The 25,743-nt window shown below is 36.6% G+C and overlaps 1 protein-coding gene across 7 annotated transcripts in view; it reads right to left on the bottom strand.

Moving 5' to 3' along the window:
• TMEM117 (transmembrane protein 117) overlaps positions 1 to 25,743 on the bottom strand; it is a 177,797-nt gene that overhangs the window by 30,515 nt on the left and 121,539 nt on the right. For 5 of the 7 annotated variants that reach the window (XM_072922305.1, XM_072922319.1, XM_072922322.1 and 2 more), the window contains exons 6-7: positions 5,782 to 5,898; positions 3,955 to 4,114 (exon numbers count right to left, since the gene is read on the bottom strand). In XM_072922305.1, coding sequence (XP_072778406.1) covers positions 3,955 to 4,114; positions 5,782 to 5,898 — 277 coding nt within the window. The remainder of the gene's footprint in view (positions 1 to 3,954; positions 4,115 to 5,781; positions 5,899 to 25,743) is intronic. The other 2 variants (XM_030258490.4, XM_012568928.5) reach the window with 1 other exon arrangement.

Raw genomic sequence — 25,743 nt, 5'->3', positions numbered from 1 at the left:
TAGAAGCTATACCAAGTCAGCCTCCTTCACTGAGCACCTTGGGGGCTTAAGCAGACAATCACACAAATAGTGAAAGGAAAGAACTACAGTTGTTCCTCTTCTGCAAATGAGGAACTAAGTGACAGCGCTAAAAAAAGGGCTCAGCCCTCAGCCAGTATAAATTGGCACAAGAAGATTCAGGTCATCACAAATACACCAAGTTACAGAAGCTAGAAATCACTGGAGTTGGATTTGTAATGCCTGAGATAAATATAATGCATCCGAGCAAGATTTAACCATCTGCAATCAGTATAAAAGATGAAATGTACTTTAAAATACTGAGCTTCACATGTCTTGTTTAATAAAATCCACAGCATAAAATGATGGTGCCAGTTATCAAACTAGACAAGCACAGAATGGTAACACTGCAAGAAAAACCAGACAGCTCGTTAAAATGGTAAGGGTAATGGCAATGTGCATTAAGGGACAAAATACACCCACCTTTTCTCAGCAGAAAATGATTTTGCTCATACTTTTCTTAGTCCCCAAATAACTGAAAGACTTGAAGAAATAAACTTGTAATTTATAGTGGGGTCTGGCAAGGGGACAAAAGAATGTTTCAAGGATTGTTAGAAGGAATTTATATATCCTACTGGATCCTGAAAATATTTCAACAGAAACGTCTGGGTTTTAATTACCCCTCATCACCCTTTTACATAAGCACTACCTACACTTTCATTAAACTCCAAAGTGTTTTCCTTTAAAATAAAACCATTGGATTGCCAAAGCATTATTTCATTCTCTGAAGTGCTATAATAATACATTTCCATTCTGTTTGCCTTATCCTCAGAAAACAACAAAGTGAAGGAGGTGTGGAGGCTCCATGCCCTGGTTACTTAGAGCCTTACTTCCCTGCCAGGAGACAGGCAGCAACATTTCATTCTGTAGGACACTCCATTTCTATGTGCTTGTTCCTGAGCTGGCCATTTCTGGGACTGCACTAACTTATCTCAGAACACAGTAACTCATTCCCTTGTTACCAGTCACAGAGACATGATACAGGAACATTAAGAGAAAACAGATGCCTGATGGATGAAAGTGGAGCTCAGGAGAGCTACTGTTCTGTGTTCAAAATTGAAAGGAGAGAGACTTGATATCATTCAAAGCAGTGACTCTCAGGGAAAAAAAACAGCACTTTGGGACTGAGGAATTCAATGCAGCCAAAAATCTATAAATCCATAAGTAGCAGCTGTAGAGGCAGAATCAAGAAAAGAAATCTAGGATAGGAAAGAGATTCACATCTGACCCACTACTAAGAAATGCCATGGCCCCAATAATGGCATGAGAAACATTATACTTTTCTTGGTTAAATGGTATTTAGGAATATACTCAGGTATGTCACTTGGATTTCATACTAAGTACAAATAAAGTGAAGCTGTAGGTCAAGATGGTTCCTTTCTAGTTCTTTAATTCACTTTTCAGGATTATTTTCAAATGTTTTACATCAGTACTGATAAGGAACACTTCCACAATCCATAGATAGATGAGGATGTAGAAAGGACAAAGAAGTAGGGAAAGTCTTTACTGTTGAGAGACTGCAGGAAGGAAAATCTATTACTTGCTACAGAAAGGTTTCTCCCAGAGTCACCCCACTTGAACCTGTCTCTTCTCCTTCAGAGATCTTCAGGCCGCAGGAGATACACTACAACAGAGCCAGCCCCCACAGTAGGATTCTTCAGCAAACATTGCACAATTAGCTGAGTATAAATGTGTCTTCAAAATGGTTATCCATTTCTGTAATGCTGTTTGACAGGCGTGTCTAAAAACTGCCAGAAAGAGCAATATACTCTGAATGGAATGAAACACTCCACATAATTCTTATAAAAGTAGCCCAGGATATATGGATATATGGATCCATCACCAGTTTTATTAAAGGTGAATTTCCATCTACCCTGACTCATCTGAAAAACTCGTCACTGGTCACCTGCCCTTATTGCTGAGTTCACATCTGAGACATGACCTTATCAATCTCTGTCAGTATCTGAAGGGAAGGTGTTAAAAGGATGGAGCCCAGCTGTTTTCGATGGTGCCAAGCAATAGGACAAGAGGCAATGGGCAGAAACTGATACACAGGAAGTTCCACCTGAAAATGAGGAAGAACTTCATTACTGTGCAACTTCACTGGAACAGACTGCCCAGAGAGGTTTTGGAGTCTCCCTCACTGGAGATATTCAAGAACTGTCTGGACACAACCCTGTGCAGTATGCTCTGGGATGACTCTGCTTGAGCAGGGAGGTTGGCCGAGATGTCCCACTCTGGTCCCTTCCAACCTGGCCCATTCTGTGATTCCATGTGATTTAATACTTTGCTCTCTCATGAGATTATTGCAGAAGCAATGCTAGAACTACATCATAAATAAAATATGCCAACATATTTTCACAGTCCAAATAAACAACTACAAGTAAATAAAAAACTCCGTCACACAAATATCCCTTAGAAATGTAATTTTAAAGAGCCTCTTTTTTTGTGCTATAAAAATATGAAAGAGTGCTTAGGACAAGCTGTTTCACATAAGGTTTTTCTCTATATTCAGCAACTCCAAGAGCAAAATACTGGAATTTCTTTTCTCAAAGCCAGAAGGCTGGTTTAATAGTTATTTTATATGAAGACAGCTCTGTTTTTCTACACTGCATGCAATACCAAATTCAGTATAGCTTGATACATCCTGCATTTTCATTCATACTTTCATTACAGCTCTGTAAAGTACAATCATTTATTATACATTCTCTTGAATCTTTTTGAAACATCAAACAAAATGCAAATTTCAAAGGTAGACAAAACAAAGCACCAGAAATCTTATGAGAAAAGCAGTATTATGAGAAAAACAGTATTTCCTTTCTTATCCTCCCAGTTCTAACCATGAACCACAGTGAGCACTGAACAGTGGTGGACATTGGAAACCAAAACTGAACTATAGGATTCTATGCACCTTTGAAGTCCTAGTACAGCAGTGATAATATCTGAGTGCCACCAGTGTCACCTCTATGGTAATTACTCAAGTAATAGATAGCTTTTTAAAGAGAACTGAATGTCTCAGAAACACTCTCTGCTGGCAGAATTAATAATATACTGGAGAGGATGGACCCATTGGTTCTTCTCATATTCTTTGCTGACCTTCAGTTCAACAGTCTAATATGTCTAGGACTATGAGCAGCCATGGGCCTTCCATACTCCTCTTCCTTACCTCAGCCCAAATGACATAATTTTTCACAGAGGTTTGGGTGAATTATTCACACAAGGCTCAAACTACATACAAATGCAAAGGGGAGAGCACAGCTTCACATGAAGAAGGTTTTTGGCCACATACTTGTGACCTAGACTCCTTTCTTAGCAGGTAGATTCAAAGGAGCAGACATCAGGCAGATTAAAATAAATCATCTCCCCAGTTAAGCTTTCAGGCAGAAGTCATTACACTACAAGGACCTGTCATCAAGTAAAAAAAAAAAAAAATTCACGTTGAATTGAAAAGTTGAATCTTAATAGCATATACTAATTTTCATCTATTAAAGTATCTTAGTGTGTGTATACCTAATATTGTAGATGTTTGAAGTTTGGACATATTTCTTTCTTTTTCTATCTGAATTTATCTTCCTAAGAGAAGATTTGAATTTACAAAACAACCAGCTTCTGTTTCTTTTCATGATGTAATTTTTGCAGAAAACACTTTCTAATTTGCAAAGCCATGAAGTTCCTACCTAGCACTCTAAAAGAAATCAGCAATATTTTCACAATAAAAAGCCAGAGGACTTTTTTGCAAAGTTACTGAGAATGATGTTATAAAATGCCCTTACTAGTAGTGATTGCAAACTAAACATTTATTTACCTTTTTGTAGCCTTAGTTAAACACCATTTGCTCTAGAGGAAGTAGTGACTAGGCAGCCTCAACAGCCTGAGTGGAACATTAGGAGAGTGTACCTGCATGACAATAAGAAGGTCAAACACCAAGATGAAAGAAGCCAAGAAGGCTCTTGAGACCTCATCACTTGGCAGAAATCCACGATTCAGCTTGTCCCAGCTGATCCAGTCAGTAGTGATGACAAGCACAACTACAGAGGTCAGAGTAAACAGAACCGTCCTGGAAGGAAGAAGAAAAAACAGTTCAGAGAGAATACGATAGTAATGAAGATGCATCATTCTATTTTATCTGTCTTCTAATGGTCAACTAGTATTTTATCAGCACTTTTCCACTGATGAAAACAGACTAAAGAAAATTAAGTGCAAAAACAAATCTTTTAATTTAAGAAAGAAAGCAGTCAGCTGTATCCTTAGTGAAAATAAATTTAGTAGCTAGTACTAAACATGTTGCAAAATTAGCTGAAGTATATCACTCTAGTTCTTCATTCTGTACTTTTCACTGAAGATGAAAACCAGTTAAGTAAGAAAGAAGTAAAATCTACCAAGGCCTGCATGATCTAGGCCAAATTCAAATCAATTAATTGAGAGAACATTGTCTAAAGCACCAAAGAAATTAGAACCTTTGAAAATTTTTCTAAGCTGTAAGAGCTATAAGACACTAACTGTGAAGTCTAATTTTTATACAGAAACATGTCTCCATAAAAAAAAATTTCAATGCATAAAATTAATTTTTTGCAATCTGGAGATTGCAGAAACATTTTGCTTTGTGTTTTCTAAGATGTCCTTTGTAAAAGTTTTCAACAATTTTATGACTTTTCTGAGAAGTCAGTGACGAGTGAACCACAAAATTATTAAGGCCTCTGTATAAATGCTACAAGAATTCCAGAAGATACATTTGACTAATTCATACAATTTTGAAACACAGTATTTAAGAAAATATCTTTCTAAGCTATCCCTGCAAAATACCTCTGCATCATTTCCAGCAGCAATTTGGTAACACCTTACAGAGTTGGCAGCAGTAATTGATTGAATTTCTGGTTCCCTGGAAACTGGAAAATTTAGCTGATAATTTAAGGGTGAGCAAGGCTTCTTCCAGTAGCCATAGCTGTCAGCCAATCTGTGCTATAATAGTGGGATATCAAAATTTGAATGCATGCTCATGGCTTAATAATTGTGGCAGGATTTTTTTTCCTACAGCAATAATATCTCATTTTCTTCAGCTACTGAGTGTTGTAAAATACAGTAAAGAATATTTCCCATGATATTTCCAAACAAGATCAATATTCAGCAGAGGGAAAAAAAATCTGTACACCAGTAGTCACAGGCTACCAGTCTTTATGCATTTTTTTTTTATACAGCAGCCTTGTCTGTATCTGTGAGGAAGGGAAAACAAATGCACATAGGCAATAGTATAATACATTTGGACTCAAAAACATCATCCTTTTTAAATGATGGGCTGCACTTCTTCAGAAGGTAATGAGACACAAAATGACTTGATTGCTACCACCTTTACCTTGGAACATCTATTTTTGTTCTTAATAAATTAACTCAGTTACATGCAACACTACGGCTGACATACTAACAATTTCCCCTGAAAGAATTATGAGCACCTAGGCAAATAAAAACCAATAAATGGGCATATTAAATGTAATTAGACCTAACCAATAGTCAAGCCTTCTTATCCCAAAACATTTGCTTAGCTGCCATCTCAACTGTCAGTACCTGAACCTGACTGACTTTTCTACAAGCTCCACTTTGGCACGTACACAGAACAGTTTACTTTGGAAAAACAGTTCTCTCTCTTGCATATCATCTCTTAAGACACAAAAAAGTGTTTTTTCCTACTTATTTCACCTTCATATCTCATGGTTGATGTTCTTACTTTACCTGAAAGGTTCTCCAGAAAGAAAGCAATCCTCAGCACTTGTCTGCTGGTCAAGGCAGACTCCCCCAGCCACTAGGCACCCTGATTTTCTTTGACCTCTTTCTGTGGAATCACCACTCCTGGGGCAGAGGAAGTTTAAAACCATAATTCAAATCTGAGTATTTTGCTATAGGAAGCATATACCCAGAAGTTATGCTCAAGACTATTCTGCCTCAGTCCTCTTGAATTATACATTTGCATTTTGGAGCAAGAGTTCAAAGCATGGAAGATTCAGACTTTAGCATGTAGGCAAGCAAAGGCAGGCTTATTTTTATTCATGCTTTGTTGGCATGCATGCAAAGACCGATGTGTGTGCTCAAGTCCTGATTTCCTTGAGGAAATGCATATGCACTTAGAAAATGGCTTTGTTATTCATTCTGAAATGTCAAACAGGGAGGGAAGGGATCAGAAAATGGGCTGCTAATAGAATAAGAACATGTGAGACCAACAAAGAAGGTTAGAAATAGACTTTCAAAATGGTTGCATTAAACAGCACAATTAGTATTCAGTTGTATTTTTGACCTATGATACTGAAACACAGCAAGATATTCGATACGTGCTTTTGGAGTTATTATAAACAGAGTTTTTTTGGCTTAGAGTTCCATTTGCTTCTTGTGAAAGTACAGGGTCCTGGATATTAAGAAAAAAAGATGTGGATTTCATTTAACTTGACATAACTTGTATTGGATAAACCAGTGTGAGCTGCCCTGCTATATCTAGCCCAGTATAGTTTGCCCTTTATTCTGCAATGCACATTATTGAGAAAGAGCTACACCGTCAAACTATTCCCCACATTGTTGGCAGAACCTCTCCTCATTACAGAAGGGGAAAGGCTACAAGGTGAAGGGCAAGAGAGGACTGACTCTTTTCTGTACCAGGCATTAAGAAGTGCAATTTCTGCTTCTAGTTCACTAAGGAAATACACTTTTATATTTCACTTCTAATTCTAGCTTCCTGTATTGAATGATTATGGGCCCTGGACACCTATTCAGTTGCAATAACACACATTTTACAACGTACTGCATACTCCTTAAGAGTGAAAATAAACACTGTCTAGACCAATAGCATACTGAATAGTTAAAATTATTAGGTAGGTCCACAAAAGTCACTACTGTAATTATCACTGCCAGTGATTATTTAACAACCCCATTGCTACAGTGAAATGGGGAGGGATAAAAGGGGGAGACGGAAAGAGAAAAACTTTTACTGCCAAAAATCTCTCAAAATCAGGCAAGATTTTAGACTGTATCTCTATAATAATCCTTGATTACCAGGACTGATTTTGGTCTTGAATTTGTGAAACCAAATGACTCACGCCAAACTGAATCCAGACTACTGGCCCATTTGTCAATAGAAGACTTATCTGGTTCTTGAAAACTTGGCAAGGTCCAAACAAGATGCATCTTCCCTTCTACCCCTTTCTACAACACTTTCTTGCACTATAAGCTTGACCAAACTGACCAACTTTAAAACTATTATCCAGCGTATTATATACATTATGAGAGGTTGCGAACCACATGGACTAGAAGCCTGAGCAGTTTTAGTCACTGGTGGTGGTTCCCTTATGGCAGACAGGATCACAACCTGAATCTTGTAGAGAGAAAACACAATGAACTTCTGTGATCTTATGTCCTGGATGCTTGGAGACACTATCTTCTGCTGTTTAGCATGTCCTACCTCCCTCATCAGGAGCTCCTAAGCAGAGCCCATGAGGCCACGTTCTCTCGCAGCTCCAAGGCATTACCACAAAGCCATTCATAGCACATCCCCTCCAAACCTACACCAGAGGTATCTTTGGCTCCACCCAGCCACACCCTCAGGAATCAGCCTGTTATTTGTCTGTACTGAGTGAAAACCTGAAAAATCCAGAATCTGTCCCTGGAAAGATAAAATACAAACTAATAAATACATAAAGGTTCATAAAATATTTAATGTCAGAAACAAGAACTGTTTCCAATATGAGTCTCATGATTCCTCATGTGCAAAACAGCAGGGCAAAGTATATCAAGAATGAATTCTGGTCTGTGATGGAACTTCATTTCTTAGACTGTAACATAGAGAAAATGAAGTTTTTCATTCAAAGGTTTAAATCAATTCTCTGCACAACACTACCTTCCCTTTATTTGTGACTTTGAGCTACTCATTTTTTGGAGATATTTAGACGTTTCTTCTCTTACATGACCTTCTGCTAAATCTTTTGTGATGCTACACCTTTGATGATCAGATAGTAAGAGTTCTGTTAAGACCAACTGAAGAGATGAAAGACAAACTTTAGTTATTTTCCTTTTGTCTTCTTCAAGGGGCAAAAACACTACCTTGCCCTTTTATTACACCTTTTCCAGAAAAAAAAAAACTACCTGTGCTTAGTCAAAAGTAGCTCTCAGATTTGTATGACTCAGTATTTTGAGAACTTTTCATCTTAATTTCACACATAATTTTCACTAAGGTAGGTCATTTGTAAATCATTAAACATTGTTAAGAAGTATTCCAAGTATTACTTAATACAATGTTCATTTGGGATGGAACACATTAGACAGAACCAAGAAACTGATAATTCATGCTCCTTAGGGCTGCCCTTTGTGGGAGAGGGGTGTCTGCCATTACTGCTGTGCCACCTACATCACACTGCCAGTTCCTGGCTTGTCTCTGCACTTCCCTGGGGTTTCCCCAACTCGAAACACACCCCCACTATGTCACAATCCCTCACTTGCTGTGCCATGCACCTGCACTGGCTCTGATTGCCTTGGCAACTTTTCATAAATGTACCCAAATAGTTGCAAATATCCTGTGAAAACAAATACAGAAAAGGAACAACAAATTTTACTGCTCTTTATATTTAAAAAAGACTTTCCAGTCCTCAGGAAAGATAATCCATTGAGTCAAATACTCTACATAATTTTTAATCTCAGAATCAGCACTGGTTCCATATACAGTCACACAGTGCACAGTAACTACAAAGAAAAATGCTACTGCAGATGTTCACATACAAATGCCAACACTTTTTATTTCACTTGTTTTAATTAAGAAGGGCTCTGTTATTTAATCTGTCAAAAATAGCAACTCTAAGCCCATTTAAAATAAAATATTTAGTCTGCCTGTTGCTTGGTGTCAAAACCACTTCTGCAATTAAGCAAATACAAGTGGCAGATGCTCTGGTGGTGGAAAGCATCTGTGTTCCCCGGAGCAGCATAACTTCAATCCTCCAGCTGGCCACTGCTCTTCTGCCCCTACGGGACAGTACTCTGAAAGAAGAGAGAGCAGGGCCTCAAGATTTCTGTGTTTACCAGCAGCTACTGCAGTGCCACAGAGTGACACAGTTGGTGCTGAGGATCCCATATTCAGTGTTTGTGTAGTGTGCATTGAGCACATATCCATAACTTTAGCACACCAGGTGAGATCCCAGAAAGCAGTGTCCTCTGCAGATGTACCCAGAAGAAATCCCACTTGTGCACCCCAGAGCAATCCATACCATTAGCCAAAGGGCAGGTGGAGAGATAACTGGCAGGTCCACCCCACAAATGTACTACTGAAGTGAATTGGTAATGCATACAGACCCCAGAAATCTAGGACTATTTGGAGAGTTAATTACATTGGACCTCTTTGCTAAGGTGTTTGATCCTGACGGAGACAAGTATGTGGCAGAGATATGGAGCAATACTACTGTCAGATTTCAGAGCACCACACTCCCCATGGCGTGCTCTGCAGGGGTGAATAAGTGGGAGAAATTACATTAATGCAGATTACCATCAATGAGACTTAATTATCTGACGTTAAATATCAATTAGAATAAAATGGTTTGTAATTCAAACGCTGAATCACATTATTTTTTAAAGTCCCTGTCACCACAACACCTGACTTCTGTCCCGTTGAAAGTAATGTATAAGTAATTCAGCATTTGCCAGTAACTACCAGTTCTGAAATACTTTTTCTGAAGCACTCCCTATGCTGTGAACAGCTCACAACTACATATTAATAGCAGATACTGCACATTTTGAGAACAATATATTCCCAGTTAAATCTTCTAAACAATGCTTCTTGTCATTCTGACTGGTGAGCTGAAGAAACTGGACACCACAGAGTATAACAGGTGCTCTGAGGTGGCAAAATTGGAATTGTTTTTCTGCTTTTTTCTGTATTCACTTACTAACACTATGAATTTTCATATGATCAGAAAGATGTAGAAGCAGCAAGGCTGGGGCCTTGCCAGGATTGACTTGGTATGCCTTTTCTAGCCCATGTCCCTAGAACTTGAGGCTCTTTTAATCTCGCAACCCTAACCCTAAATATAACCCTAATCCTAACCCTGACACCAGCTTCAGCTCTAAACCTAACAAAATCCTATGGGTTTTCCAGATCAGAAAAATGGAGCCCCAGCAAGACTGGGGCTTTGCAGGGATCGTGTTGGCATGCCTTTTCCAGACCCAGTGTTCCTGGAGCTCTAGGCTCTTTGACTCTCTCAACTCTAACCCCAACCCCAGTTTAAGCCCTACCAGCAAGCAAATCCTATGGGTTTTCTAGATGAGAAAAATGGAGGAGCAGCAAGGCTGGGGCCTTGCCGTGATCACCTTGTCTTGCCATTTCAAGCCCCAGATGTTCCTGGAGCTGACCTAACTCCAACAACCTTTCCCACAAACCTTGCTCTACATCTATCTTTTGACTGTAACAGTTTTGATTTTATTAGAGTGCAGCAATATAATTCCAGAGCTATTTGGGATTTTTGCACAAAGATTTGTAAAAAGCCTGAAATTACATTTATGTCAATATATAAAGGAAACATTTTACTATGTTTCATGTAATAAAATTAATAAGATTAGGTAATGTAATCACATGGTGCAATATCAGAATTCTAGAGAGCATCATTTTTTTTATTACAGGTAGAAGCATCTTTGAGTTTCCTTTTGCCACACCATTAATTTACTAAAATGAAAGTGTTATCTATTTCAAACAGCAGCTCGTTTAAATTAAACTCATCACCATAAGCTTTACATTTCAAATGCCATTTCCTATCTGTGACACAAAAAAGCAAAAACATTTTGTTAAAGTTCATGGTCTTACTTGTAAAAAACATTTTCAATCACTATCATATGCAAGGTAGTATAAAACTCACATGAATCATATCCAAGGAACTCTACTTCATGTTCAAATGCCAAAGTTAGAAGTTAATTGCTTAACTCCAGCAAGAAATATTTGGAAAAAAACTGAACCAAAACAGAAAACCAAACATAATTCTATATAAAGTAAAGAGAAGCCATTTTTCTGTTTTACTTTCAGATGGATTCATCACTTATTTTATCAATGGAATGGGGTGTGGAAGACAGCTGCTCAAAAAACAACAGAAAAAAGATTAAAAAAAAATATTTTAAGAGCAACAATATGCCTTAGGATAGACCTGCCTGGCAATTATTCAGGAAAAATGGTTTCTATTCAGAAAAGTGCAGCTCATCAAATATGCAAAATTTACCAGTGAAAGGGATGATTTCTGTAATGTGAGGGAAGCTGTGTCAGAATCACTCACAATCCCTGCACTTCATTGTGTTTGAGGAGCCTGGGCAGCATCTCAGTTGCACCAGATGATACAAACCGTGCAGAGGCCATTACCTGTTCCAAATGAGTCAGACCAGCTATTTGAATATTGCTGTTAATGAGACCAGCTGGATGCAATAACAAGATTTTCACATGCTACAGATACTATTTGTTCAGACTCTCTAGCTGAAGCTGGTCTACTTAGTATGCATGAGTCAACATTAGTCATGACATGACATTAGTCATGAGTCAACAGTCCTCAGGATACGGATTTCCTACACCCATGTGTCTTAGTGCTTAGTTATTCCCACTCCTTGGTTAGAGTGAGGTAAAGGCTGTTTATCATAGTAGCAAGACATGGGATATATGCCAAAACATACAAAACGGGGACTTTGGCTTTCATGTTTCTAGCATCCTCAGCAACTGCTAGAAACTGGTTATGAGAAGAAAATGTTATTGGCTTCCATTTCTCAGTTATCATTAAATACTCAGTAAAGTCTTAAATTCATTGCAATGTAGAACAGGAAAAAACTTTTGAAACTGAAAAGATACATATTTTAACATTTAGAAGGAAAAACCTATTTCAAGTGCATTTAAATAGTAATTGAAATGCTATTCTAAAAGCCTAAAATGAAGCTTTTCAGACCTAGAGCAGGAGCTAGAAGTATGTCTCAACACCTCCTTGATTTTCCTGAATTGAGGTACATTATTAAACTCTAGTTTTAGAAACAAGCAAAAGCATAACTGTGGATTTAACACCACATTTTCAACCCTATGATCTGCATTATTTGGATTTCTAGATGAATGATTTAAGACAAACTGACTGATTTTCAGAAGACACAATTGAAAATAAGTAAGAAAACTGGTAAAAATTAATTAACTTCATTATTTCATTAATAAATAATTGCTTCTCGATTGCTAATTTTACTAGCATTGTTTGTGTTCAGAGTTTATTTAATCGTTAATGGAACTTTAAACCTGATCAATGTTTTACTTTATAAACAACACTTTGAATGTTTCTTTTAGGATATTCTAGACACATATTTCTTTTCTGCATTTTAGTTATTAATTTTTTTTTCCCAAATCACAGTGAGGTGTGCTACATTTTTTTCTAGAGCCATGCAAAAAACTGATCTTTTTTTTTTAAGAAGACATTATTTTTACATATGGGTTAATTTAGTGCAATTAGAACATTTTATAAGGCATTCAGAATCAGCCAGAAACTTAACCAGAGAGGGTTTTTTTTCAGAAGTCTACATGTGAAATAACATATCTAATCTCTCATGACAGTCAACAAAGATATAATGTGATATTTGGTTGCTTAAACCAAATTTAGTTTAGTATGTTTTGGTCTGCTGTGAAGTACCTTGGTTGATCTTCAAACCTTGCAACAGAAGGTCCCCTCTGAGCCCTGTCCACCAGGTCTGTGCACTATTTCAATACACCAAAGCATTTCAAATTGCAGTCAATGTCTATGTTTAGGGACCTGAAATCCACCTTTATTCAAATGATGGAGTCTGGAAAATGATGCAGGTGACTCCAGTTAAGGTTCTAATTCTGACAAGCTGAATGATCATCATCTGCATTGACCAGAGCTCCACTGGCTGTAGCAGGAGCTGGCATGTTGATAGCCATGATCAACACATAAACACCAGACACTTGAACCTACAGCTGGATCTCAAAACTTAAGTCAGTTCTTGCTGTTTTGATTTCTTTACAGAAAATAATGAAAAGGCTTTGAATTTTTGAATTGAAAGACAAATATATTTTATGAAGGAATTAACAACACTCACCTTTTAATAAAATATTAGAAAATTTCTATTTAGAAACTATCACATCAAAGTAGTCACTGAAAAGTTGGAGTTTACTTGCTTTTTAAAACACATTTTAGAAAACTGAAATGATTTCACATATAATTTTGATGTGACAGTCATAAAACTATCCTCACAAGTTTTTGAAAAGAAAACAAGAACAGAACCCATAACATTTCCTATAGTATGTGTGATAATAAAAGTATCACTCTATGGTTCTAAGAGTTACAAAGCATAAAGAATAAAAATATAACTTTATCTAAGCAGAACATATGGAACATGTTGTCCTTACCCAGATACTGTCATGTTGCTACTCTTAGAAAACATTTATGATAAGTGGGTAGGAAAGCTGTACGGTGTACACTTACATTATCAGGGCTTCTCAGACAACATATTACAACCAAAACTGAAATTTAAAATACAGTTCTAATTTAGAATAAATTAAACATAACACTTTAATAGCTTTCTATGTTCTAGACTACATTGGCTTTATAATTTATCTATACAGTAAGTACTTTTATGGAACAAGAAATTTCTCATTATTTTAGGCTTCATATACCATCATATCTATGGGATATAGTTCTCATTCATCAAGATGTTGTGCTTTTTACAATTATATCTGTGCAAACCCTATCACAGTTACATATAATTGCAATTGTTTTGAAGTGCTCTTCAGTTTTTTTCTCCAAAGCATTTTAAATAAATACAGGGTCTTCCACCTAACAACTTGATTATATTTTGATTAAATGTATTTCCAAAACAACTGCAACATAAAAACAAATAAACAAAACAAAACAAAAAACAAACCTAAACAAAACTTTAATCTTGCTTCCTAAACAATATATTTTTATGTCCAAAATCTTTCAAATAATATCAATTTTACATCAGTGAGAAAAGGGCATTAGTAGACAGCAAGCTGAGTGCATACCAGGCATGTCTGCTGGCAATAAAGTTCCAACAGTGTCAAGAGCTGCAATAACAAAGGATCAAGGGACATAACTTTGCTCATATCCAGAATATCACATCCAGTTTTTGGCCAACTGTACACAAAAAGCATCAATAAATTAAAGTAGTGTTTTTTAAAGTGGAGTATTTTAAAGCTTTGCTGGTTAGGGCCTGAAGCACCTGTGTGATGAAGAGAGCCTGGGGGATGGGAGAAACTAACAGCTGCTGCCCCACCAATTGCCTCTGGGGAGGTGAGGAAGAAGATGGAGACAACCTCTTCCAAGAAAGTGAATGACAGAATGACAAGGGAATTTATACCAAGAGAAATTATACCAACTCAAAAGTTCTCTAGAAAATAAAAGTTCATATACCTTATTTTTCACAAGTTGAGCCAGGTCCAGTATAATGCTGACATGTTTTCTTAAGAAAAAAAAAAAAAAGAAAAATTGCATGCAAATTACTGTGATTTTGACTTCCTGGAAAGTTAACCTTTCTAACAGTAGGACAAACCTAGAAACAAGACTGAACAAAAAGAATTAATAAAAAGACTCACCAAAACACATCCTGACAGCCAGTGATGTTCCAATAATTATATTCTCAGCTCTGTGACAATGTGAATATCATCACTTTTTCAGTGGAAGATAAACATTAGAAATTTCCAAGAAGAAGGTGCATAAGGGAACTTAGGAATTGTTATTACTAAATTCACTAAGATGCCCAGATACATACTGGGTAAACTTTGAGTTTTCCAGAAAATAGTTATGCCCCTCAAACAGAAACTTTTCAGTATTTCAGAAAAAGTCCTGTCTTCTATCCTGAGATTAATCTGCACTCTTTTCCAAATTGTTCCAGTAAACAGAAACCAGAAAAATGCTGGAAGAAATAGCAATACTCAGGGAACTCAGCAAAGATGCAGTAAAACCCAGGAAAAAGCTTGTCCCACACCTGCCCTTGCAAAGAGAATTGCAGGGGCTCAGATCAGCAATCATCCATGTGGATTGGATCATCGTGCTACTGGCTACTCTGAGGAGACTGGGATCTTAGTACTTCTGATCAGAAATTCCTTCCCATGGATGAGAAAAATTTATCAATGAAAGTTTAACCAATAATGATGTTTATTTGAATATTTTGGTTTTCTTAAAACACAGCAATCAAAAGGTTTATTGCAGGATTCCCAGAAAAGTGCAAGCAAAGATCCCTTTCATCCAGAAATAATTTGTCATCCTTTACCTTCCAGCCTTGATCTCTTCAACTTCTAACATCCTAACAAGTAAGACTTAACATTAAAGATGCTCAGAATTCACCATCTCAGTCACGTAATTCTATGTTGCGAAAAAAACCCAAACATTTGCTTTTAGTGGACATTTCCTCCTCACAGTTAGTACTCATTCAATTTTAGACCCATTTCTGCCTCTTTACCTGTCTACTTGACCTGACTTAGTTCCGAATGGATTTCCATGTGGTTTGTAACTTACAACAGAGCCTTTTTGGCCCTAAGATTTTTTGTTGATCTTAAGTTTTTTATTGATCTGGGACTAATGCAAAGTAGTGGACTGCTGAATGACACCGCAGAGTTCAGGCAGTAGGGATTGACAGGCACTGCTAAAAAAAAGCCAACAGTTTTCATTTTTTTTCTGGGGTATAATCAGAGGCATTTGTTTCTTCTCCCACAGTTTTCTCTCGTGGATCTCCTTTAGGGTTATAACCATCTTTTAGAAAGACTTAAATGAGTAAATGACCAATCACACCTCTTATACCCATCCAACAAGGTAATTCTTTCACCAGAACCAGGGTACAAGCTGGAGACAGGCCTTTTATCTTGCCCAAGGAACAGATAAGCTGTCTGTACAAGGGGCCACATCTAGGTGAGGTTAGGTATCCACCCAGTTTATCTCAAAAGACCCAAATAGTACATCAGATTTTGCTTTGCCTGCATGATTATACTGTGCTCAAAATAGTTTGGCTGCTGCTAAAGAGACTCCAAGTTTAATAGAGATTGTGCTGACCAAATTTTGTTAAACATATATTCCATGTTTAATAGTCTTTAACATTTTACTCCTCACTGATTGTGTCCCCTCAGGTTTTACAGATCTAGGATCCTTTTCTTCCTGTAAAATATTTCAACACGTATGTTTGACAAACATAAATGCCTACAAGCTGCCACCCTACTACTTATATGATTGCTCAATCTATCTCCAGCAAGCACCTTTAGTGAAAAGCTAGAGGAATACTTTTGGAAGGGCCATATTTTGCAGTGTCTCACTTTCTCTCTAAACAGGGAACTTTTGTCTTGTTGTCTTTAAAACAAGTCAGAATTTGGAATAAATGGATGCACTGGGCTTCTTTGATCAACCACTGGAGAGACTAGAATCAGCTACATTTTTAGACTTTTGTATTAATATGCAAATAACTGCAACCATTTCACAAATATTCTTAGAGGGAAGAGAGCTTTGGGGACTAGATACAGCATTTCAGAAAGCTTTGTTTAGTTATTTGGATTAACTTGATTAGTATTACCTTCCATTTTCTCCTAGGTCATCCAGTCATTGTACACAGTTGATATTAAATTAATTTGACCAGTTCTTCAATGAGGTTTTTGTCTTTATGTTCTTCCTAGGAGCCCTGAAAATAACTGTCATCTCTAGCTAAGAGGTTGTGAAAGATGAATGTGACTTACAATCATCCTGGGCCTTTCCATCCATTACTGGTAATCTATCACAGACATTTCTGAGTTGATAACCCCATCAATGTCTACTAAAAAAAAATGTATTTCATCTGAGGCAGTGGCAACCTTCACTAAGTTAAAACAGGTTTTCAGTATACAGTGAGAGTATTCTGATATTTATTTGGGGAGGAATAGACTTTACATTTTAAATGCCCCAAATATTGTTAAATGTTATACTAGATCAGCTGGTTTTTGTTATTTTTTTAGTTTGAAAAGTGTTCATAAATGCTATAACCAATGATTGCTAATATAGTCATTTCATTGTGCGTTTAAAGGTGGCTTCAGATATGGGTTATACAGGACTGGGGTGAAAACCAGGTGCAATTATAAACAGTAATTGCAGGATGCCATAACATCATCTCTGAAGCTACCTGCCTGCTAAGCAAGATGCCCTTAACTTCATTCAGAATACTCTCTAGCCCACAAGTTCTTGAGAATATGCTGATAGAATAAATTTTTTAAATGCTTCCAGACACTAATGCTGTTACAAATTTCTCTGTCAATCAAATGATACTTTCCTTGAATTTGCATAAATCTAAATGCTGGGAAACCCATATTTAATTATATTTAGATTTCTGTAATTACATTTGCATCAAATTTGTTTAAAGATGGGATATGTGTAATGAATGACACCACCAAAGCTCTATTACTTTACTTGAATGGGAATAACTGATCATATGAAGAGTTTTGGTTACAAGGCGTAATTCAAAGAGAGTGTATAGATCTTTATAAAGGGAAAAAAAAGCCAAACCAAACCAAAATAAAAACCCCAACAAACCAAAAAAGAGTTTTCATAATTCATTCTGAAGAATTAAGACTACTTCCTAGCTGGACTGACCATGTGGAAAAGTGTCCTCAAATCTCTTTCACAAAGATGATAACAGAACAGATCACAAAGTCAAAAAGTTTGGAACAAACTAGTACCTTAAGACCTGTGAAAACTGAATAAAATCTTAGCTCCTGCTTAACATACCATGCTGGTGGTGTGTGTGCTGCTGTGTTGACACCTTGGACCTTGCCATCAATTTCATTCCAAATAGGTCTGACCTCGGTGTTCCTTAAATAGGAATTGTTTAAAAATACCTCCAAGAGCTTTCTGCTTACAGTATTACACTTTGCAGTGATTTTCAAAGCCCATTCTTTTTGCAACGCAAGGCCTGCTAGTGATTGTTTAGTTTCCTTTCATTTATACTGAAAAACTTAATATTAGGTAGCAAATTAAAATGCTTCTTTAATTTTGGATTGCTTCAGAACATAGGCACACCTGCTGCCAATTAGTCTCTTATTAATGCTCATTAAGTTTGTTCATGTTGCAAAGAAAATGATAACACTGAGCCCTAATTGCCAGTGTCCTAATGAGCACAGCTGTGTTACAAGGCCAAAAGGTACCTGACACAATCCAAAGCCCAGATCTTAGATGGCAAAATGGAATAATAATATATGTTTTTCCTCTTTATGCTTATGCAGGAAGAGACATGAACATTGAATTCTCCCTCTCTCAGTTCAAGGAACTCTGGTTTTGTCCTTGCACTGGGAATTACCTCAATCACAGAAAGTCACATCACTGCAAACATCCATATGGCATGAATGATCTTAAAAACAAAAATGATAAAACTGAGGAGGTAAAATAAATAATGGCATTACAAAGTAGTGATTCCTCTCTCCTAACTTTTTAAAGCTATTTCTATTTCCAAACTGATCAGAAAACACAAAATACGAGCATAATAATGTGGCTTGACAAGATGGATGAATGGATAGTTAAAATTTTCACACGGTCCATTGGAAGACCTTATGATAAAACTTTAGTTTGTGGTTGAAACTAAGATCCTAAATCCACAGCCAGGGAATTATATTTAAATGGTCTGATTATCTTGAGTACTGCAGGTCCCACAAATATGATGTAGGTCGAATTCAAGATAATTTTTTTATATATTTGGATGCCTAAAATAACATTATAGGATAGTAAATTCAGATAGGTAAGGTATGAATATTTTGGCTATGACTGATTTTCCCAGAAGGGTAAACCATTTTTCCTATGCATCACTTCCTGACTGCATACACCTAGATATTAGTGTCAGCTTTCTTTATTAGTCTGTTCTACCACTGAGAAGCAAAACCTGCTGCCACAAGACATTAAAGTTTAGAATGTTGCATTACACAAGGTAAGTTTGTAACTCCTGGCACTGATGAAGTCAGAGTATTTGCCCACATATCACAATCAATAACCCAATCAGGTTTCTTGTACAAGAATCATAAAAATATACATGCTAAGAATATTGTTATTACTCAAAATCAGACAATAAGCCTGTAAGAAAAAAAACCTCAATAAATGAATGTAAAAAGGAGACTAATTAGGTGTAAACAAAAAACAAAAAAACAAACAACAACAACAGAAAAAAAAACCCAAAACCAAAACATGCACCAAGCATCAGAATTTTGCTTATTGAATAATGAGAAGACCCAACACTGTGAAGGAAGAAATACATAAGTTCTAAGAGGGAAGTGCTATCAAAGTTGAGGCAAGGATTTAAGACTTGAAACAAATCAAAAAGGACAGTTATCATTATATGCTTCAGTAACCTATTTTTATGGATGTCATTGAGCTTATTAACCAGTTCAAGGTAAAACATCCCCTACACTTAACTGAAAAAAAATCTGCCAGTATTTAAAGGAGGATTAAAGTTTCACTGATGACTACTGGGCTTTTGCCATTGATTTTCAAAAGATGAAGGTCAGGCGCTTATTTAAACACATGCAAATGTACCTTTTCACTAAAAAAAAATCAATCATCTTGATGGTTAAAGTCAATATCAAATGCCGTAGAAAACAACTGTTCAGAAGCAAAAATATTTTCTTCAATTTGCAACTTCAAGATTGCTTATTCTGTGCATGAATTGAAAGTTCTAAATAAATTCTACTTCTTTATAAAATTACATGATATGATATACTGCTGATGTCTCTGGTAATAGGGGTGATAGTAACAGCATATTTCTTTCATTAAAATTATTGATATTATTAGCAGTTACAGAGTGACGATAGATATAAAAAGATTTTCCTCTAGACCTAAAGAAGGTAGATTGGAAGTTCTGAGGCCTCAAAACCACATTGCATTTTATAAAATAATGCTAGTGTCACTAGAAAGTAAATTTTGCTTCAATAACAGCCTTGACACTATATAAAGAAACAAAAGCACATCTCTGGCTTTAGTTCAGTGTTTACTTCACACAAATGCCTTCGCTTCACTGTGCCATTATCCACCAGCAGAGTATGCCATTACTGGAACACAAGTTTTCATTCCACTAATGGTATTGCTTAAAGAACATATTAAGATGCTGGTGTTTTCATTCAGGAGATGTCCATACATCTTCCACAAGTAATTACATTACCAGTAATCCTTTTTAAAGGCTCTCTTTGCTCAGTTGCTTTGCCAATAGCTCTAAGTTTGGTTACACGACAATCACACTCACTCTTAGTGCATGAATTGAAAACAGATGAACCAGCTAATACACTGGTGCTCTCTGACCAGTCACAAATCATAGAACGTGGACCCAACAAAGGAAACAAACATGCTTTACAAAGCCCCAGATAGTTTGGTTTTATTTATGGCTCAAAACAGCAGAGAAAGCTGAATATAGCACATGCCCTTTCACACCTTTTGCGAAGAACAACAATTACTAGGAAAGAGAACCACTAATTTTTTAAGGAGTGCTGGCATACACGATGCTTTAAAAAAAGCAGTCTCTAACTGCAGGACAAGCATCTCTTTCATGAAGGAAAGAAGCAGAAATATGAAGATATGGAATACAAGGCATATTGTGAAATACTCTAATAACACCAACAGATTCAGACTGAGAAGCTTTGCTAAATATTCAAACACTGCCCAAATTAATTCTGAAGGCTATTTTCCATACTGTGAATTATGTTGAATTCATTAATGAATAAAAACTCTTAACCTCAATCCTAACCCTGCACTTTTCTACTGTAGATTCTACTCCTTGTTCCTGAGATGGTGATTAAAAATAGCAACTGTCATAATATCTGTCAGTCAGTGTATACATAGAGGATGCAGGAGGCAGTGTGCAGAAGTGTTTTTGGAATCATCAAGCAGCAGTACACAGAAAGGCAGAGAATAAATTAAACCAAAAAATAAGCCTCAGGCTGATGTGTTTGAACTTCACTGCAAACATTCTTCATACATATTTAATTGCTCCATTGAGACTGTGACTGTTCTGGAGATGTTCCAGGCATTATTTCCATTCCATTAGTACACTTGCAGTATGTGTACTCCTTAACCCAAAATGATTGATGCTATAAATGTCTTTCCACTTACTGACCTGAACACTAATTGAGGTTGTGTATAGATTAAAAGACAGTGTATGCTTTTTGAAACCGGCCAACATACATTGTAGTAACTGAAAGATCTTGTGGTGGAAGAAGAAAGTGGTACTCCTAACTGAATACATTGGTATATGGTTTCACAGAAATTTTTCAGGTAGAAAGAGTTGGAAATCATACAACAGGTTGACAAACTTTGCTAAACAACACTTGGAACAGAAGATTAATTCTAAGTCCCACCCTTCTGAAACACAAAACAATCATTCTTTGAAATAAAATTATCACATACCAGATTCTTTTGACTGTGCTTGCACCTCCTATATTAATTTGCTTTGGGAGAAAGTATAAATTTTTTACTTTCCATAAAAATAAAACTTTAGTATTCAGTTAATTTTATCAGTTCAGATGCACACAAGAGGAAAAGTTGAATGTTTTTACACCACCTTAATTAAACTAAGATAATGTTGTACCCTGCAAATTATTCTACTATGAACCAAAACTTTTCCTGTTCAAATGATTAAAGGTAAATACAAATACAGTATATCAGCTAAAATTTTGAGTAAGCCACCCTGAGGGAACGATCCTCAAGATCTCCATAAGCACTGCCCTGATTCCAGATTAACCTTGAGGAGCTGGAATATGCATATTCGAAGAAGGACAACAAAACCTATGAAGGGTCTGGAGCACAAGTCCATACCACAAGTATATAAAACGGCTGAGGGAGCTGTGGTTGTTTAGCCTGGAGAAAAGGAGGCTCAGGGGAGACCTTACTGCTCCCTACAACCGCCTAACAGGAGGCAGAGGATGGGTGGGGTTAGTCTCTTGTAACCAGCAACAAGTGACATAAGATGAAAGAACACCAAATTGTGCCAGGAGAGGTTTAGATTGACTATTGGGATAAGTTTCCTCACTGAAAGAGCTGTCAAGCGTTGGAACCAGCTGCCCACAGAAGTGCTTGGAGGCACTTCAAAGACATGTAGATGTGGCACTTAGGGACAAGGCTTAGTGGTGAACATAGTAGTTCTGGGTTAACAGCTGAATTTAAAGGTCCTTTCCAATCTAAGGATTCTGTGATCAACCTGAAAGCTACAGACAGTCTTAAATCCTTAGCATTTAAGGCATTAAAATAATTTGTACCACATTTTGAAAGAAAAAATGCCTTATAATAGAGGTATGCTCATGCAGCTTGGTCAAACCTGTATCAGACATTTAAAGAATACTTGGGAAACACTAATACGCATATTATACTTTATTTATAATGTTTACAAACATGAGTATGTTAGACTTCATGGGACAGAATACTGGAGAGAAGCTCAGACAAGACAAGCTCAACTCCATCTTTGAGTTTCATCCTGAGAACTAATGCATTAAAAATGACATTGCCAGTGCTGTCTTGCTCCAGACCCTCCAGATCAAATTTATTCAATATAAAACTGATTGTTTCCCACTGAAATTCCATCTCTCAACTCAGTATATAATTTAAAAGTCAAATAAGATATTTCCAACTTGTTCACTGTCATTGAAAACATGCATTACTCTATTTCCTTCCCAAGACCTATGCTTCCTGTGCTATGCTAATTGGACTTGAATATTTCAATAGATGAGGTCAGGTCAAAGCATGCAAACAAATGGAAGCTGAGCATGTGTTGAGGTCCATTTTTTCACTGGCACACCACTTCTGTGAGCAGAAAATATATGTTTATAGATGAGGGATTTACCACATTTGTGTGCCATGTTTCTTTTTAAAATTAGAATTTCAGACAGTAACCTTCCTGGGGCAGAGTTCACTTATCCTGGGCTGTGCAATGCTGGCACAATGGAAGTCCCCTGTAAGCGCATTTATAATAGCAGTTTGTTTTTAAACCATGGTCATGGTTGTTTGTTTACACAAAATTAATTTTCTAAAAGTTATAAAATTATTGTTCCATTTTTCAGTAGGGATCACAGAATCAGAATGGCTTTGGTTGAAAAGGAATTTAAAGATCATTTTTTCCAACTCCTCTGCCAACATCTTTCACTACACCAGGTTGCTCAGACTGCTGTCCAGCCTGGCCTTGAACACTTCCAGGGCTAATGCATCCACAAGCGCTCTGTGACAATCTCTTCTAGTGACCCACCACCATCACAGGAAAGAATTTCTTCCTTACATCTGGTCTAAACCTATCCTCTTCCCATTTAAAATCATTCCCCCTTATCCTACCTTGACACCTCTTTGTAAAAAGTCTCTCTCCATCTTTCTTGTCAGCCCCTTTAGTCATTGCAAAGCTGCTGTAAGGTCTCCATGGAACTCTTTCATCTTCATGCTGGACAACTCCAGCTCTCTCAGCCTGACTTCATAGAAGAGGTGTTTTGAAAAAAAATTCAAACCAACCCATCTAAATGGAAAGTACCATGTATGAAAAAGGAGCTTGCACTGAAGCTAACAAAAATGCACAATCTCAAAGAGGTTTGTTCAGAACTAGGACAAAGCTGTGTCTAGTATTTTTAAAACAAAAAATACCTTACTTTTTATTATTTAAAGCATAGTGTAGAATAAATTAAAATTGCCATAGCATGTCACAAAACTGAAATTAAAACCTCCTTAATTTTAATTTTAATGTAATAATATAATTATTTAATTTTAATGTAATGATTTGATAATTTCTTGGCCCTTGCCCTTTACCTTCTCAATTGTAAGATAGTCTTTAATAAATGAAATAAGCTTCAAATTTTTCTATAGCAGAACTAGCAGAATCTGGTAGGATGTATAAAAAAGAAATGGGAAAGCAGCAAACAAGAGTACAACAGAAAAAAACAGGAAACAAAGCTTTGAAAAATATGGACCTTTCTTAAGGCTGAATAAGTTGTTTTCCAATTGTTTTCACTGGCCTTGCTCTACCCCCTGGCCATCACAAACAAGGGCTGATGCCCTTTCCACTGAAATCCAGAAAGATTTACTCTTTGTCTGCATGAGAAGCAGCACTGTGCTTACCAATGCACCAACACAATCAGCAATACAAAGTTAACAGCAGTAAACTGGAGTCAAGGTGGTTTTGATTGAAGGAGCAGATCAATCATTTCAGTACATAAAGAATCTGAAAGATGGAAAATGTCAAGTACTGTATTAAAAGTATTGTTATTTGCACACTTTACTGAAGCTCTTTGATTAGTCAATATCATAAAATCAGTCTGTTCATCAGGGTAACTTCCTGCTAGACAAAGCAGGCTCAAATATGCATGGTCTGAAATTTAACTGGCAGCTGGTTTTATAAGGGCTTAACTGCTAACATTATTTTTTTTTGTGCTAAAAGAAAAATCTAGCAAAGATGCTACAGTATCAAAGCGTACATTATGAAAGCAAGAGCCCTGCAGGGCACCCTTTGTTAACAACCTTTTGTTCTGATTTCATTGAAAATTTAATCCATTCTTTGTTTTAGGCAGTTTCTTTTTCCAGTCACAATTGCAGTCAGACAATATGCAATTATCTGAAATAAAAATATAGCCACAATATTCTCATTATAGTACCCAGCCTAAAAAAAGATATGAAGTTGGATGCCTTGCTTAAGATAGCTGTCAGTAGATGCATTTAATTTTACAGCCATACCAATTTTTCAAACTAGAAAAGTAAGTAAGAAACAAAAGAAAGGCTCTTTACATCTAATTGAGGTTTTATACATGGACTAAATAAGCTTGTATACATTCATATTTATAACTGTTTTAAGCACATCCTAAAAAGATAGTTTTAATTACGTTTTCTTTTTTATTGAAAGGGGTTCATTCTGACAGTGGTCATGGGGTGTAAGAATCTGAGTGGGGGCAGAATGGGATAGAGGATGAAAGCTGGCAGCACTCAAATAATAACTTCTTGCTCCAACTTTAAGTCCAGTCTTGGCAGAAGATACAGTACTATAATTCTTTTCTTTGGCCTAAATAACTGATTTTGGATACACCAAGCTATTTTTTCCTTCTCTTAAAGCATCTCAAGTTAGAAGTTACAACCACATTCTAGTCATGTGCAGCACTTTGAGTCTCACAATGTGTTTTCACTGGAACTGTGGCTGTTAGCCTGTTTCCATCAGAAAATAGGTGGAGATGGTGGAGAGTTTCACTACTTGTATTTGAAAAATTGATAAACAAAACAGCAAAAGTCACATCAGGAAGAACTATCAGTATCTCAAGAGGAATAAAACTTTTTTAATCAATCAATGGATGACAACTGCTATATCCTTCTCAAAAGTGCAGAAGATTAATATTCTCATCCAGAGTGTCCCCAGGGAGACTGATTTCAGTTCCCACTGTTAAAAATTTCCATTCATATTGGTGGAACAATTTCACTGTGTTAGCATGTCCAGTTACACATGAAATCCACTGGATTTAAAAATAGAGTTTCTAAGCTGGCACAATCTGTTTCAGAATTGCATCTTCAGATGGATCTGAAAGCCAAACAGCATTTAACATGATAATGTGTAAATACTCAGTATTTACAGAAATAAGAAGCCTGATTTCTCTTCATTAAGGAAGATTGGTGCCTGACAGCTGCAGTGGTCTACTATGATGCCATTATAGCATTGGCAGATAAGGAAAGAGCAACTGGCATCATCTACCAG

This window comes from Taeniopygia guttata, chromosome 1A (genome assembly GCF_048771995.1).
Source record: "Taeniopygia guttata chromosome 1A, bTaeGut7.mat, whole genome shotgun sequence".
In the NCBI taxonomy this organism is placed as follows: Eukaryota; Metazoa; Chordata; class Aves; order Passeriformes; family Estrildidae; genus Taeniopygia; species Taeniopygia guttata.
The sequence above is the reverse complement of the archived record's forward strand: the minus strand, read 5'-3'. Positions and strand labels throughout refer to the sequence as shown.